The 14,406-nt window shown below is 41.5% G+C and overlaps 2 protein-coding genes across 8 annotated transcripts in view; one reads left to right on the top strand and one right to left on the bottom strand.

Annotated features, from left to right (window-relative positions):
* Window positions 1-14,406, top strand: part of LOC105482747 (sterile alpha motif domain containing 13) — a 97,397-nt gene that overhangs the window by 58,464 nt on the left and 24,527 nt on the right. The gene's annotated exons all lie outside the window — the stretch shown is intronic.
* The window catches only part of LOC105482746 (uricase), a 33,284-nt gene continuing 23,824 nt past the window's right edge, over window positions 4,947-14,406 (bottom strand). Inside the window, exons 6-9 of one of the 2 annotated variants that reach the window (XM_011743028.2) lie at window positions 12,304-12,490; window positions 10,174-10,297; window positions 8,030-8,113; window positions 4,947-5,897 (exon numbers count right to left, since the gene is read on the bottom strand). In XM_011743028.2, coding sequence (XP_011741330.1) covers window positions 5,823-5,897; window positions 8,030-8,113; window positions 10,174-10,297; window positions 12,304-12,490 — 470 coding nt within the window. In that variant the 3' untranslated portion in view covers window positions 4,947-5,822. The remainder of the gene's footprint in view (window positions 5,898-8,029; window positions 8,114-10,173; window positions 10,298-12,303; window positions 12,491-14,406) is intronic. The other variant, XM_011743027.2, reaches the window with a different exon arrangement.

Here is a 14,406-nt window from a genome sequence, read left to right as displayed (position 1 = left end):
AGCAGAAGGAATATCTGTACCCCGTTTGGACCTACTCCAGTGCCTTTTACTTCTCTGGGCCCCAAACAAAGCTGGAAGCTTTCCTTGCCACCCAGTAAATGTGTTGGAGAAATATTACCACATGTGGAATATGAGTCTTCCAAAAGAGAATACCAAGCACTGTGATTTCTTCTTAGTGGTATAAAGCTTGAGATGCAATAATGTGTCCTTTATTTTGGAGGGGATGTCCTATAATACCCTCAGCAAACTTTTCCTATAAAGGGTCAAAGGGTAAAAAATTTTAGGCTTCATAGACCAAATAGTCTTTGTTTCAACTATTAACTCTGCCATTATAACATGAAAACAACCATAGGCAATATATAAGCAAATGGGCATGGCTGTGTTCCAATAAAACTTTACTACAAAAACAAGTGGTGGGACAGATTTCACCAATCCTTGTCCTAGACCACCAGACTGCTAAAAACGTCACTAATGTGGTGGGCCTTTGATGGGTTTATCTACCATTCTCCAGAGTATAAGTGTCACTTCTTGGTCATTCAGTCCAATTAACATAGTCTCATGAGTATAATGGACCAATTTGATGTCCTAGGGAATGTCTTGATGATCCTGGTCCCATATACAAAGGCTAGAAAATTTAATGTCATCCTGGGACAACACTATAAACGTGTGCAACTGTCCATCCATGTGAATGGAAACTGCTTCTCTTCTTGCTTCTTGATTTGAAAAATGGATGGGTTTTATCCATCACCCATGTATAATCTTCCAGCTTTTATATCTATTGGCTGGGCCTTTGCCACTCTTTTGGCCTGTGGTCTCCTTCCTTCCTTAGCTAGCCCAGCATGTGTCTAGCTGGTGTACGATGTGACTTATCCTATTTATAGATCTGGTGGTCAGGAGGTGGGGATATATCCCAAGGAGGCATGTGTTTCCTTGTAAGCAGAAGCTTCTGCATTGTCTTCAAGCAAGAGGGGCAGTGCTAGCTTTTAACATGGAGAAATAATCCAGTTCTGCAGGCACAGAGAATTCAGGGAAAGCTGACGATTCAAGATTTGAAGTGCATCAATCAGGACTCTGACCTTAGTGTGACAGAGCTGTCAAGGGTGGAGAATTCAATTTTCCTTGGAGCTCTGCTATTCTAATAATTAAGACCTGGGTCTGATCCTAAGCTTTTTTTGTGCCATCTAGATGTATACTGTCTTCATACGTTGCCAAGGAGGCCCTCTTGCTTTCATGGTCTACTTTATATTAGTTATTAATTATCCTCAACTTATCATTGCCTTTCTTAGTGAATTAATGGTTCCCAGTGACACCCATTCAAATTCCATAGTGCTTATAATAACCATTTCCCCCACACCTCTCAAGCATTTGAGATTTTGCCCCTGCCAGTCTATTCCTTTCTCCAGTATCTTATCCCAATTCACCTCTGCAGACGGTTTTAACCATTGTGTGATTACAGTATTACAAAGGCTCATTGCTAGTGAGCCAGTGGGTGATCCAGCTCCCAAATCCCATTTTCAAGTCTCCTTCCTGGAACTACTCTTAGTATCACAGGTCAGCTTCCCCATGAAAAATACAGTAAGACCCTGAGATTGTCATGCAGGAGGTACCAGCGCATCTTTAACAGGAGCTTTATCCCCCATTTTGTGGCCATAGAGAAAACATTACCCTATACTGAGGATGGCAGGGCAAAGGGTGGAATGAGCCTGAGTCCTGATGCCATCACTGAATTAGATATTCCATCCTGGGATAGCCTACTTCTTAAACTTCTGAAGCAAGCACGACGTCTCTTCTGTTTAAGACACTCTTAGGTATTCAGTTACTTGCAGCCAAAGGCATTCTAGCTCATGCCTGATCTCAGTTAATGCTTGGCTACCCTATGCTGTGAGGTAGGTGTTATTATTGTTCCCATTTCATAAACAAGAGAGCTTAAGCTTAGAGAATACTTGCTCAAGATCACACAGCTAGAAATTGGTGGAGCCCAGTCTAACCTTAGTACTATCTGCATCCAAAGTCCATGCTCTTCACCCTTTTATAAACATCTATGTGACAATTGATCAAATCAGGAGGTGTATGGTACCATCCCCCAGATCTAAAGGGAAGAGTAGCTTGTGTATAGCTAAGATCCACATACACCAGAAGAGCTGCCCTTAAAAAGCTCACTGACCTCTTACTTGGTGTATTGGGTTGAATGGTGGCCCTCAAAATAGAAGACCATGTCTTCATTGTCAGAACCTGCAAACGTGACCTTACGTGGAAAAAAGATCTTTGCAGATGTCATTAAGGATCTTGAGATGAAGAGATCACCCAGGGTTATCCAGGTGGGCCCCAAATCCAGTGACCAGTGTCCTTATAAGAGTCATACAGGGAAGACCTGCCAGACAGAAAGAGGAGGAGGCAATTCAGCCATGGAGGCAGAGACTAGAGTGATGCAGCTGCGAATCGAGGAACCCCCGAAGGCATGAGAGGCTGGAAGAGGCAAAAACAGAATCTCCCCTGGAGTCTTTGGAGTTAGCACACTGCCCACGTCTTGATTTTGGACTCTGGCCTCTAGAACTATGAGGAAATAAATCTCTATTGTTTTACACCACCAAGTTTATGGTAATTTGTTGTGGCAGCCTAAGGAAACTAATACTACGTTTATTTCTTTATTATGTAAAGGTGAGCAGTATACTTTCTAAGTTTGGTTGAATATATTGCTCATGTGGCAGATTTCTATTGGAAGCCTTTACACTTTAAAGATAATGTGTGAACTACTTCCTTAGCAGAGGTAGAGGCACCTGTAGAGAAATGAATGAGCGTTTTCCTGGGAAGAAGGTCCATAGCCATCATATTCTCAATAGGGTCTTAATAGGATCCACAAAACTAAGAATTTCTGAGAGGGAGCCTGGGCAAATGGATAAATGACAGGTAGCTAAGCTCTAAGAGAAACAAGTGCTAAGACTGTGAAACATACAGAGAATAAGTTTCAAGTATGTGGAAGCTGGAAGGGTCCTGTGTGTCTGATTAGAAGGCTTCATCTCTTTGGGCAGAAGCTTTGGCTTCCTCAAGAGTGCAGACAAGAAAGCAGAAGTTGTAAAGGTCTAGCAAAGGCGACTGCAAAGGGCCAACTCCACACACCTCAGAGTCTGGAGGAAAGGAAATGCTCCTTCTGGACAAAGTATAAAGAGGTTAGGAAAAAGTTCAAATTTCTCTAGTTAAAATCTGCAGGTGATTGAAGAAGGTAAATTCTGTTACAATGACAAATCAGTAAAATGCTGTCTCAAAAGACTTATTATGCTTCTATATTGGGGTAGAAAAAAGAGAGGGAAAACATTGGTGTCTAAAAATAAGGAATGGTATGAACTTAAGTCTGACTCTAAAAAGGAAAAGGAAGGATATATATTTTCTGAGTCTGCCACTATGAAAATTATGAGATGAAATTTAAAGAATATGAAACAAACCTTAGGCAGAATCTTGGCTGCCAAAACCACAAGCCCCACATGACAGCCCGCTCCACTGAATGCCATGGAAACTGCCTCCCCGGCAGCACGTGGGCTTGGAACCACCTGCACGATTCCTCCATGAAAGTACTTAAGATAGGGTTGGGGTGAGCAGAGAGAGAGAGTAAGGAGAGAGGAGAGTGTTGTAAGGGCAACTCTGCTTCCCAGAGAACTGGAACTGAATCCCTGGAGCCTTCCTAGCAAAATCATGAAGTGTTTTTAAAACAAATTACCTCACAGGTGTTTACAGTTCAGTTCTGCCTGCCCCTCTGCCAAACTGAAAGGAACGGGTGAAACCCAAAGCTGGCTTTCAGCCCCATCGTTCACAGTTCTAAGAAGGAAACATCTTTCACAAAACAGGAACTTGGTCCTTGAAATTTTCACATACTACAGGCTTTCCTGCCACACACCTGGTATATGACATCCAATAGCTCATTTGCAATCTATCGCAGTAAATGTGCTAAGAGCTCAGGAGAAGCAAAATGCACATATGTATAAATGGGCCACAATTTCTAAGGATTCTGCACTAACATGGGTTTCTTCTGTGAAGCAAATACAGTGTTTCTAAAACTTACAAGAGTAAGGGAACATCAAGTAAGAAAGGCCTAATTAAGTTGAGGGTTTTGTTTTGTTTTGTTTTTTGTTTTTGAAAAGTCATGTTAGACTCTTTCCTCTTGGAACAGAATTAACAAATTAGCAGAGGAATGAAATGTACCAGTCATTTGACCATGTAAGTTACATAATGTAGAAGCACATTTTGTGACATGAGTATTCAATGTAGCACAACCTTTCCTCATCAAATTATCTCATTGTTCTTATCCCACATTATTTTCCAAACAGGCACTTGCTTGTGAATGGCCTCCAGCATCTTGTAGGGTTTGCTGCTCTCAACACCTCCCATCTGTTGCCTGACCCAGAGGCCAATGATGGCTTTTCTATGTGGGCCTAATAACAAATGAAAAGAAGGCAGGCATTTATTACATTCAACAAACACATATGTAGAAATTTCTGTGTCAGGCCAAATATTACCATAGCACTTTACAAGCATTAACCCATTTAATCCTCAAAAGACCTATGAGGTAGATTCTCTTTTCACCTCCATTTTACAGATGAAGAAACTGGTCTTATACTTACTGAGAGGTGGAGCCAGGATTTAAATGAGTTTGTGCAATTAACCACTATACCATGCAACCTTAAGTAGTAGTATTATAAAGGTGAATGAAGTCTTATTAACATATAATACTAAGGGCTCATATGTACGCAATTCTTAAAAATGAAGATTTGATTCTATCTTTTAAATGAAGATTTTTTTAAAAGGAAGAGGTTACCCAGAATGTTCATGTGGACAGGTTTTCATCATGGGTTTCTAAAGTTGTAATTTGTGAAGTTTTATTATATGTATACAATGGTAGTGTTAGTCAATTGATATAATCAGCCTTCAAATCTGTATGCATCTTTAAATCATCAACTATATTTGTTTCTCTGATTATACAAGGAATAATTGTTCATATTTGAAAGATTCAGAAAAGTACATGGTGAAAAATAAAAATCACTCATAATCCCATCATCCAGAAATTGTCGTTGCTGATATTTTCACATATATATTCTCTGGTCTTCTTTCTAAATGTACCCATCTGTATATTGTCTTAACATTTATTAAGTGTGACATTTCGTGCATATAACGGATGCATTATTCAAAGAAAAACAATTTATACTCGTTTTCAGTACCCTCATATGTATTATATATTCTCTAAGGATTGAAAAAGTTTAAAATCAATACCTTAAGATCACAGAAGTACCATCAGAGTGGAAACAAATAATCAATATATATATGCTAGAGCATTCTTAAAATCAAATATTCAGTCAAATGAAGTAACAATGGTGATATTTTTCTATATAATTTTATTTCATTTTCTGCATTACTTAGAAGCATCAGTAAGATGAAAACATTATTTGTTTCTTAAAACTGTGCCCAAATTAATTGATGTGACACACCCATTAATGATTATTTTCTTAATGAATTGATTCTAAAGCTTCTCTAAGATACGAAGGCATAAGACAACCAAAAAGAAATATTGATTTATAACTGTCCTAATACTGCTCAGCATTTTAAAGTAAACTATAGCCATAAAGCATGTTATAATTACTAATAAGGTAATCCACAGAATGCCTTGCTGAGCCAAGTGTAGAAGAAATAAATTGTTTCATATTGGAGGAAAGTGAACACTATAAATCAATATACTAGTGTGAAATTTTACATGGCTACATGCTATCATCTCCAGCATCACAAATGACTGAAGGAATTCCTCAGCTGAGAGTGGACTCCTATGGGGGGCCACAATGTCACAGTCTTGAAGACAACTTCCTCTTGACTGTACCAGTAATTTTTCCATATGGATTGTCTAATGGCAGCAAGACCTGTAGAAAAACCACATGGTAACTTAAGGGACATTAAAATAGCTCTCTCCTCCTTTCTATGACTCAATATTAAAAACAAAAACAACTTACTAAACAGGAAAATGTATATGTCCTCCATTAAAGTTACTTCAAGCATGGTAATGCCTTATTATTCTGGCAATAGTTGAGAGATGAGTCAATTTTCTAGAAAATTTAAAAGCTTTTGAAAAATGTTAATCATTGAGATATAAATGTTTCTAAAAATGCATTCCATATCCCTGCTTTGTAAATGCAGTGTATTGAGCACAATTGACCTTTCCTTGGTGACTCACTTTGACCATGAGTCATTGTCCAATGCTGTAAGATCACCATGCCCTCAGAAATGTCTGAGGTCTGCAGGGTTGTTCACTCAATTCTAAATTATAGAATTCTAAATTCTAAGTGCCTCCAGATAGCAGTGCTTTTAGAGTTCTTCCACCTTCCCACCCTGTCATTTGTCACTTCTCTGCTGGTGTCAATTTGTCCAACTTCCTGTTTTTCATGTGTTATGTTCACTTTGTACATACCTGCTGGGTGAGAGTCCAAGAGTGGCTCCAGCCATCCTCAAAGTTCAGACACAAGGACAGCTTGTTCAGCCACTCAGGTGCCTTTATGTAGAGCCCTGACCCAAAGGAACTCAGGCCTTCCTGACTCCAAGTCCCCAGCTGGGCTCCATGAGGGAGCTGCGAGTCTGACTTCCTAGAGGGAAGAACCCTGTGGGCGCGGCCCCCCAGCACGCTGGGATTAGTGCAGACCTGAGGTGTCGGGGGCCCTCAGGAGGCCTCCTCCCTCTGCCTGGGGTTCTGAGCTAAGCACTGCTCCAGCCATGACACCTGATCCTTTTTTCTATTTAGGGTCCATTTGTTTTGCCTCTGGTGGACTTGGCCAGGATTACTTTCAGGTCCCTCTCCTGCCCTTTAGAAAGCTTTAAAAAGACTTTACATTCTAATGAATGACATTCTGGTAGCCATATCCTTTCCTTCCTCTAAAGTAAATAGTGCTGCCTCTCCTTGTGGCTGGATGTACAACATGTGGGACCAAGGTTGCTCTCCTCAGCAACTCAGAACTCTAGATCACCTATGTGGGCACCTAAGCATGACCTTTGTTTCCAGATGTGACTCCCCCAGCCTCCACCTGCAGCTGATGGTGTTCAAAGCCTGCTAGAGGCCACCCACATTACTCGCAAAACAGAAAGGAGGTACCTGGCCCGAAGGATTGTGAGGCTTCTGGGCCAGCAGGTACAGAATGTGGGACCTTCTGAAGACCCCCTTCATTAGCGCTTATCCACCAAAGGATATAAGTCTACTAGAGCAGAGCCATGCTAATAGATGGCTGCTTCCCTATCTTACTCCCCAACACATACTAAAAGAAGTTACTCAAAATAATGTTTTCTAGATAATAGAAATGTGTGCGAAGCTGCAGCAAATTGAGAAATCTTATTCTGAATGTGGTCCAAGAGGGAAGAATGGTTCTGATCTCCCAAGAACTGACCACACCAGCCCACCAGTCAGGACTTAAGGCTGTCTAATCAGACACACTGAGTGGTTTAACATTCTGCCATGGCTTAAAAAAAAAAGCAGGAGAAATGCTTTTTCCAAGACAAAGCGTTCTTTTCAAAAAATTAATTTCTGCACCTTACCTTCTGTAATTGCAATTAGAAACATAAATACTCTTTCATGTTTTCCTATGTGTATTTTATGCCACTGAACTGACTAGTTAATCAAAAGGTAGGAATGATGGAAGAAAGTGAAAAATAGAATCTTTTTTTCTCCTCATTGCCTCATGATGGAGAATAATGAAGCTGTGTCCTTGTATGGCACTTTTTGGAGAAGCAGATCTCAGAGTTGTTTCCTTGGGCACGCTCTGTTCCTTCTCCGTCTTTCTCTCTTGGACTTCCAACCTTCTATAATTATTCATCCACTTCGAGGGCACTCCAACCTCAGGCATTGAAAGGCCCAGAATTGAAGAGGGCTGTAATCACTGGCAACTATAAATATTCCCCAAAGCAACAGTTGCTAAGAGTTTTATTCGGTGACACTATCATCCCAGGCTTATAAGGAGGCAGAAGGGGATGGGACAGAGATGTGCTTTAAATGTATTTAAAGTTCTCTTACCTCTTCCTTGTTGATCAGACCCATTTTGGACATGTCTATATTGAAGTAGTGAATGTTTGGCAGGCTGATTTCCATATCTTCTATCTGGAATCCACAGTGGTATGCATCACATTAGGAGCTGCGAGCCTCCATCTCTGTCACTCCAGCCACCCTCACCTCCCCTACCCTCGCACCCATTAGTCAGGTTCTCTCTCTGACTTGGAGACACCCTCTGATGTACCTCCACTGCCCGACATTGTTCTCTCCTACTAGTTCTGTGATTAGATGGTGGGCCTACTCTTCTCCCCTCAGTGTACAACATCTGTTTCTCTGAAAAGAAGGGGCTCCTTGGGTTAGAAATGTGGGAGACCTCTTTGACATCCAACTGGCCTCCAGGTACTGGCCAGTCAACCTTCTAAATTCCTCCTCATTCCACTCCCACCTTTCAGGCCTGTACCTAACACTTATAGGCCCTGCAGTAAGAGTATAATTGGAGACCCACATACCAAATGTATAAAGATTTTAAAGTTATATTAATCAAGCTAAAATTTTTTGAGTGAAATATGTTCTACTCTTCTAACTTGACAAATATACCCTTCATAACAACCTGGTAGGCCAGGTATTAATTTAAAATTCTCTAACTTCTTGGAGTACCATGCCGGGGCATGGCAGCATGGGAAGAGCCAGCCCCTTGCTCCTGGCCCATCCCACCTTCTCTCTTGGACTCACAGGGGTAGACACTCCAGCTTGCATGTCAAGCACCATCCATACCTCCTGCAAACATCTGCCCCTTTGCCTACTCTCAGGCCTAAGTGTGAACACCAATAGCACGATTCGCCCTCTGGAAGACAGATCTCGAGAAGAGATTTGCCCAGGTTCCAGAAGTAGTCTCACGGCTATTTGGACAGGAAATTCTGGGGAATGCATTGGGCCTCTGCAGGGTATGTTGCTGTGGCCCCACTGATTGTTCACTCAGTGCAGGGAGGCATAGCTAGAGGAAGGCCTTAACGGGGCCTGTAAAATGCTGAGCCATGGCCGGAGTCTCTCTTGTCCAGGTCTAAGGATGGTACTCCTCCTCTCCAGCCCCACCATGGCCCAGACTCTCTTTGCAAGATTCTGAAATAGATCCCAACATGTCTCCTTGCCTATGGTCCATCAACCTTTTCATTCATCACACTTCTGTCACAGTGATTTTTCTAGAGTACAAATCTGGCACAAAACATCCTGCTTAAACCCCTTGGTGGCTCCCGGAAGCCTTCAGGATAAGGTACAGACTCTATAAATAAGCCTAAAAAGGCTCTCTTGACTGGCTCCTGTAGTTCCTGCCTCATTTCTATATGGAGTGACTATAATTCATTCATATATATCCATTCACACATGGTAGACCCTCAACAGTAAACAACTGTATCATGCTATTTCTTGTCTCCATACCTACCCTACTCCCTCACCCTTGAGAGTAAACTCAGATAACCTCTAGACTCAAATCAAACACCCTTCCCTCTAGAAAACCTGGCTGAACCCATCTCCTATACCTGAGTTAGCTGCTTTGCTCTGTACTTTCATAATACTCTTTTCTCTATTGAATTGTTAGTTTACTTATTTTGTTTGTTCACTGAATGATGAGCTCTTTGAGGGTAGTGACTATATCTAATTTATCTTTGTATCCTTCATGTGCTGCCAGAGACATAATCACCATTCAATAAATGAATGAATGAATTGGTGGGTGGGGAAGTAGGTAGATGGACAGATGGATGGATGGATGGATGGATGGATGGATGGATGGATGGATGGATGGATGGATGAAATCTCTCTACATCTATCTTTCATTGTCTGGTTTTCCTGAAACACACAACCTTTGTCTAATTTCCCCTCTCCCTCAAGTCATTCAAGTGTCCTGAATATGAGGCTTAAATCAGTGGCAGGCTGAAGGGACTCAAACAATTTTCAACAAAACTCAAGGACTACAACCGTGGCCTGTGTTTTCAGGTTAGACAGATTTTTCCATTTTTGCTCTCTTCTCACTTGCTATAACAAGCTTTTGAACAACAACAGATGTCATATTTCATGTGTCTTCCACTTTCTTATTTTAACTCTCAACTCTTTCTCAGAGCTGACAGAAGACACACGTTCTCCCAATCCTCAGAATGGCAACTGACAGAACATACCTCAGGAACTCGGCTCAGGGAGAGCACCTGTATATCATAGAGCGTCTTCTGCACAGAGGGCGAGTACTCGCCTTTGTCATAGGGCCCAGCAAATTTCTCCAGGACAAGGTCCCGAATGGTGCCCCTAAAACACAGAGAAGGTCACTGAGGATCCTGAAAGGAATTTTAGGAATGTATTAGGAAGCTAAGAAGCAGTGACCTATCTGTCCCCCAGAAAACAATGTTATTGATGTTTTTAGAAAAGATTAGTATCTTGTAATGCCAAAAACAAAACACCTCACTTCCCATTCCCCTATACACATACACACACACACACACACACACACACACACACACACCATTCAACAAACATATTGAGCCTCACTAGACTGTCTTCATAGTTTGGCACCAGGGCCCGGTGGGCATTTTAGGGTAAATTTCCTGTCATGTTCGAAGAACCTAAGAAGAAGACTCCCAAGTATTCTTACCATCTTGCTGCTCTGCTTGGCTGGCTCATTGAATTTTTACATTTGGGGGTTTACTCTGTGCCAGCCTCTGTGTTTTTAGATTAGACAGATTTTTCTGTGCTAAGCATTTTATGTGATGATGTCATTGAATTCTCTCAATATAGCTGAAGTAGGTACTATTATTATCCCCAATTAGAGAAGAAGAACCTGAGCTTAAAAGTTACATGATCTGCTCTAAGTCCCTCTCTTTGGTAGGAGGCCCAGCCTACAGTACTATCCTGCCTCTGGCATGTTCAATTTCATGCTCTTTTCAACATAAATACATCAGGCTGCTGCCCATGGAGAGCACTTGAAGTAAAAAGGAAGGAAGACTGAGGTGACGTTCTCATCATGCATTTAAAAACCTATCACATAATAAAAGAAGCAGAGAAAAACTACACCAGTGGGAGGGAATGCTGTGGGAGTGGGTGATGGGGGAAGGGTATGCATGCGGATTCTAGTTTATGATAGGGTAGAAATTTCTAGAGAGCTTTAGCAAAGGAATGAGATACCTAATCAAAAAGCAAGTTCTGAAAGTCGAGAGGTCTAATTACTCCCTGTCAGGGTATAATAATAATCATACCTTTATATTGTGAGTTATCAGAATCAAAATGGAGTCACTTGTGTCAGACGCTAAATAAATAAATAAATAGAGCCAGGAAGCTGAGGGAGGGCCCTCATGCACAGATGCCTGTAAGAACTATTGCAAAGACTCTCTGAAGGGCTCTTATGTACATATGCCTGTAACAAGAATTTTGCCAAGGACTTTTCAAACAGCGGCTCGCGATGTGAGTCACAAGGACAGCTAGCCGGATGTACAAGAACACTTGCCTGACACGGTCTCCACTAATGAGCTGGCGTTAACTCCCATGATAGCCACTGTAACCAGTGTTCTCTTTGTCTCAAAACAAATTACGTACACATTTTCCTTTTGCTTTTAAAAGCTTCCCCTTGCCTCAACCTCTTAGGATACACCTATGTTTCCTGCAGCCAGCCCACAAATTTGCAGATTTCCTGTGTGTTCCTAAATAAATTCATTATCTTTGAGAATCTCTCTCAGTTTGTTATTTCAATTGACAATATTTTTAAGGCATTTAATGCTTATAAAATGCTTTTGTGAACATCATATCATTTTGAGTTTAGCCTAGATTGACCAATTATCCCAGTTTGCCCAGAACCAAGAGGTTTCCTGAGACATGGGACTTTCCGTGTTAAAACCAGGAAGTCCCTGACAAACTGGAACAAGTGGTCACCCTCGTTTAGCCTTCTCTGCATCACTATGAGGTAGTAAGGCCAGATATTCTCTTCATTTGATGCAGTGTTTCTTCAAGTGTGGTCCCTGGTCCAGTGGCATCTGCATCCCCTGGGAGTTTGCAAGAAATGCATGTTCTTGCACCCCACCTCAGTCCTACAGAATCAGAATCTCTGGGGGTGGGCCCAGCAAGCTTCGTTTTCTGATTCTGTGTGATTCTGATGCACATGCATGTTTAAGAACCACCAATTTAATAAATTGAATAAACAGAAGGGATTTCTGAATAGTGGGAGGTTGAGTTGAATATCCTCTAAGTTTCTCTTTTACATTCTAAGATTCGATGAAGTCTGGGCCCCTGGGACAAGGGCAGACACGACATGCACATGTTCATACCAGGTAGCCTCGAAGTCCACATCCCTGCACTGGTGGTAGCGCCACTTGCAGTACACTTGGGTGGCAAAGCATCGGTCCTTCACCTCAGGGAGGGTGGTGAACTGGTCCTTGATGAAACCTTCAAATCCAGACTGTGTTGTTTTCAAGACCTTGAGGTCTTTGATTCCAGAATGAATGACGGGGGGTCCTATTTCAAGTAGAAAGTCAGGAGTGGCAGAGGTCATAAACAAACAGTGCCTTGCTGCTGATACCTAGCACAGAGGATCCTGGTCATTAAAACATGACACATTCTGTACAAAAACTACATCACCGCCCATGTTTTCTGTCATCCTACTTCCTCTGAAGTCCCAGTGAAGAGGATAGTGTGCCTTTGCTTCCATCCGGATTCCATGACTCCCTGCCCTGTCTTGCCCTAGAAAATCTGAAGGTCTAAGATTAAACTCCATTGTGTATTGAAGGTCACAGAAATGAATACATTCCTTTCAACTACATGTGGGAGTGTCTTCTTGGCCAACTCACCTCATGTATTTTGAGTTCCATCTCCTCCAACAGGTGATCTTGCTGGAATGTGTTAATAAGGTCCTTAAGAGCCATTCCTCTACCTGCTACTGTGATCCCTTTACTGGGGGTAGTGCTCATGCTGATCAGCTACCGTAGCTGATGATCCCAATCTCCACTAGGCTGTGATGGCATCCCAGTTCCCTTATGGTTATCAGCTCAGCAAAACCAGGCAGCTTCATAAATGGGTAGCAGCGTGGGCCTGGCTGAGCCTAAATAAGACAGGGAAGATGGAGCTGGTGACTCACAAGGGATAGATCTGCCTAAGTTGATATCTATAAAGGCTTTTGTTTTTTCTGCTGAAGGAGAAGGGACAAAGTTGTTTCATGGGTACCTGAGGGAGAGAGGGGGGAGTTGAAAACAATGGAAGGGATGATATGGCTCTCCTTCTGTCTCTACTGCCCCTTCATAAGGTAATGAGGCAGGTGGAAGAGTGACAGGTGTCATCTAAAAAAGAACAGTATTAACATTACTATGACATTATTTGTCTGCACAGGCTGGCAAGAATTGGGGACATTCAGGGAGCACTTGACAAACCCTAATAGCAAAGTGCCATGGCATGATTATTAAAAAAACCTTTTTTTCAGTCTCTTTGTTAGTTCTGACCAATATCTATTGTTTTTGGTATGTTTAATCTAAAAATCAAGAGCCAGAGGTATCAGGTATCATTACACACATGGTCTTAGTTGAAGAACAAGAATATAACTCATGATCCTCAATTAAAATCCAAGGAAGTGCTTAAAAATGCAATGGTTTACATCATCTATGTGGTTTCCATTGCTACAGTTAACTCAGGAGCTGTGGAGTTTCAAAAGTAGGTAAATAAAGTCTATATTTCTGTATTTTCCATGCTTCAGTATACACCTATCAGATAAAACATTTAATCAGATATGTCCTGATTAAAGAAGATATTCTGTGCAGAATGTCCCAGGATAATGCAGTGAAACAGGAAATCATCCTTGTTTAACTTTCTGAAGTACTTACTGGAAGCTACATCTGAAGAAGGAGCAAGAGAAAGATACCAGCAATGCCTTAATGCCTTCAGCTGGCTGAGCTTATCGGATTCTAAATGTATAAAGTCATGATCTCACAAAATCAACATTGTTACATGCAGTGAGTGTGAGCCTCAAACCCAGTAGAACTACAGAAACAATCAATAAGTATCTGTTGAATGAATGAATGAGTTTAGCAAGATTGATTCATGTCAAGGATTAAGTATTGCACAACTTAGTATCTTTCTTTACTAGACAGTTCAGCCCCAGCAAACTTTACCATTTCCCTTCCTGGTCCCCTCCAACTCACACACAGTGTGGCAGGGCGTGAAAGGAAGGGTATTAACCTTGGCTAAGAAACTCCTCTCTGTAGACGTACCTTTGGTTGCTGCAGTTTCAGTCTTTATCTTACTTAGTTCCCAAAACTCTATAAAGCAAGTATTTTAATGTGACTTTTAATCATTTGCCCATAGTCACATGGCTAGAAACTGTCAGAGGTGGAGTTTAAACTCAGCACCACATTATGAGATCCCATGCTTTTCTTCCGCTTTTT

This window comes from Macaca nemestrina, chromosome 1, assembly GCF_043159975.1.
Source record: "Macaca nemestrina isolate mMacNem1 chromosome 1, mMacNem.hap1, whole genome shotgun sequence".
Taxonomy (NCBI): Eukaryota; Metazoa; Chordata; class Mammalia; order Primates; family Cercopithecidae; genus Macaca; species Macaca nemestrina.
This window is presented reverse-complemented; position numbering and strand designations above follow the sequence as displayed.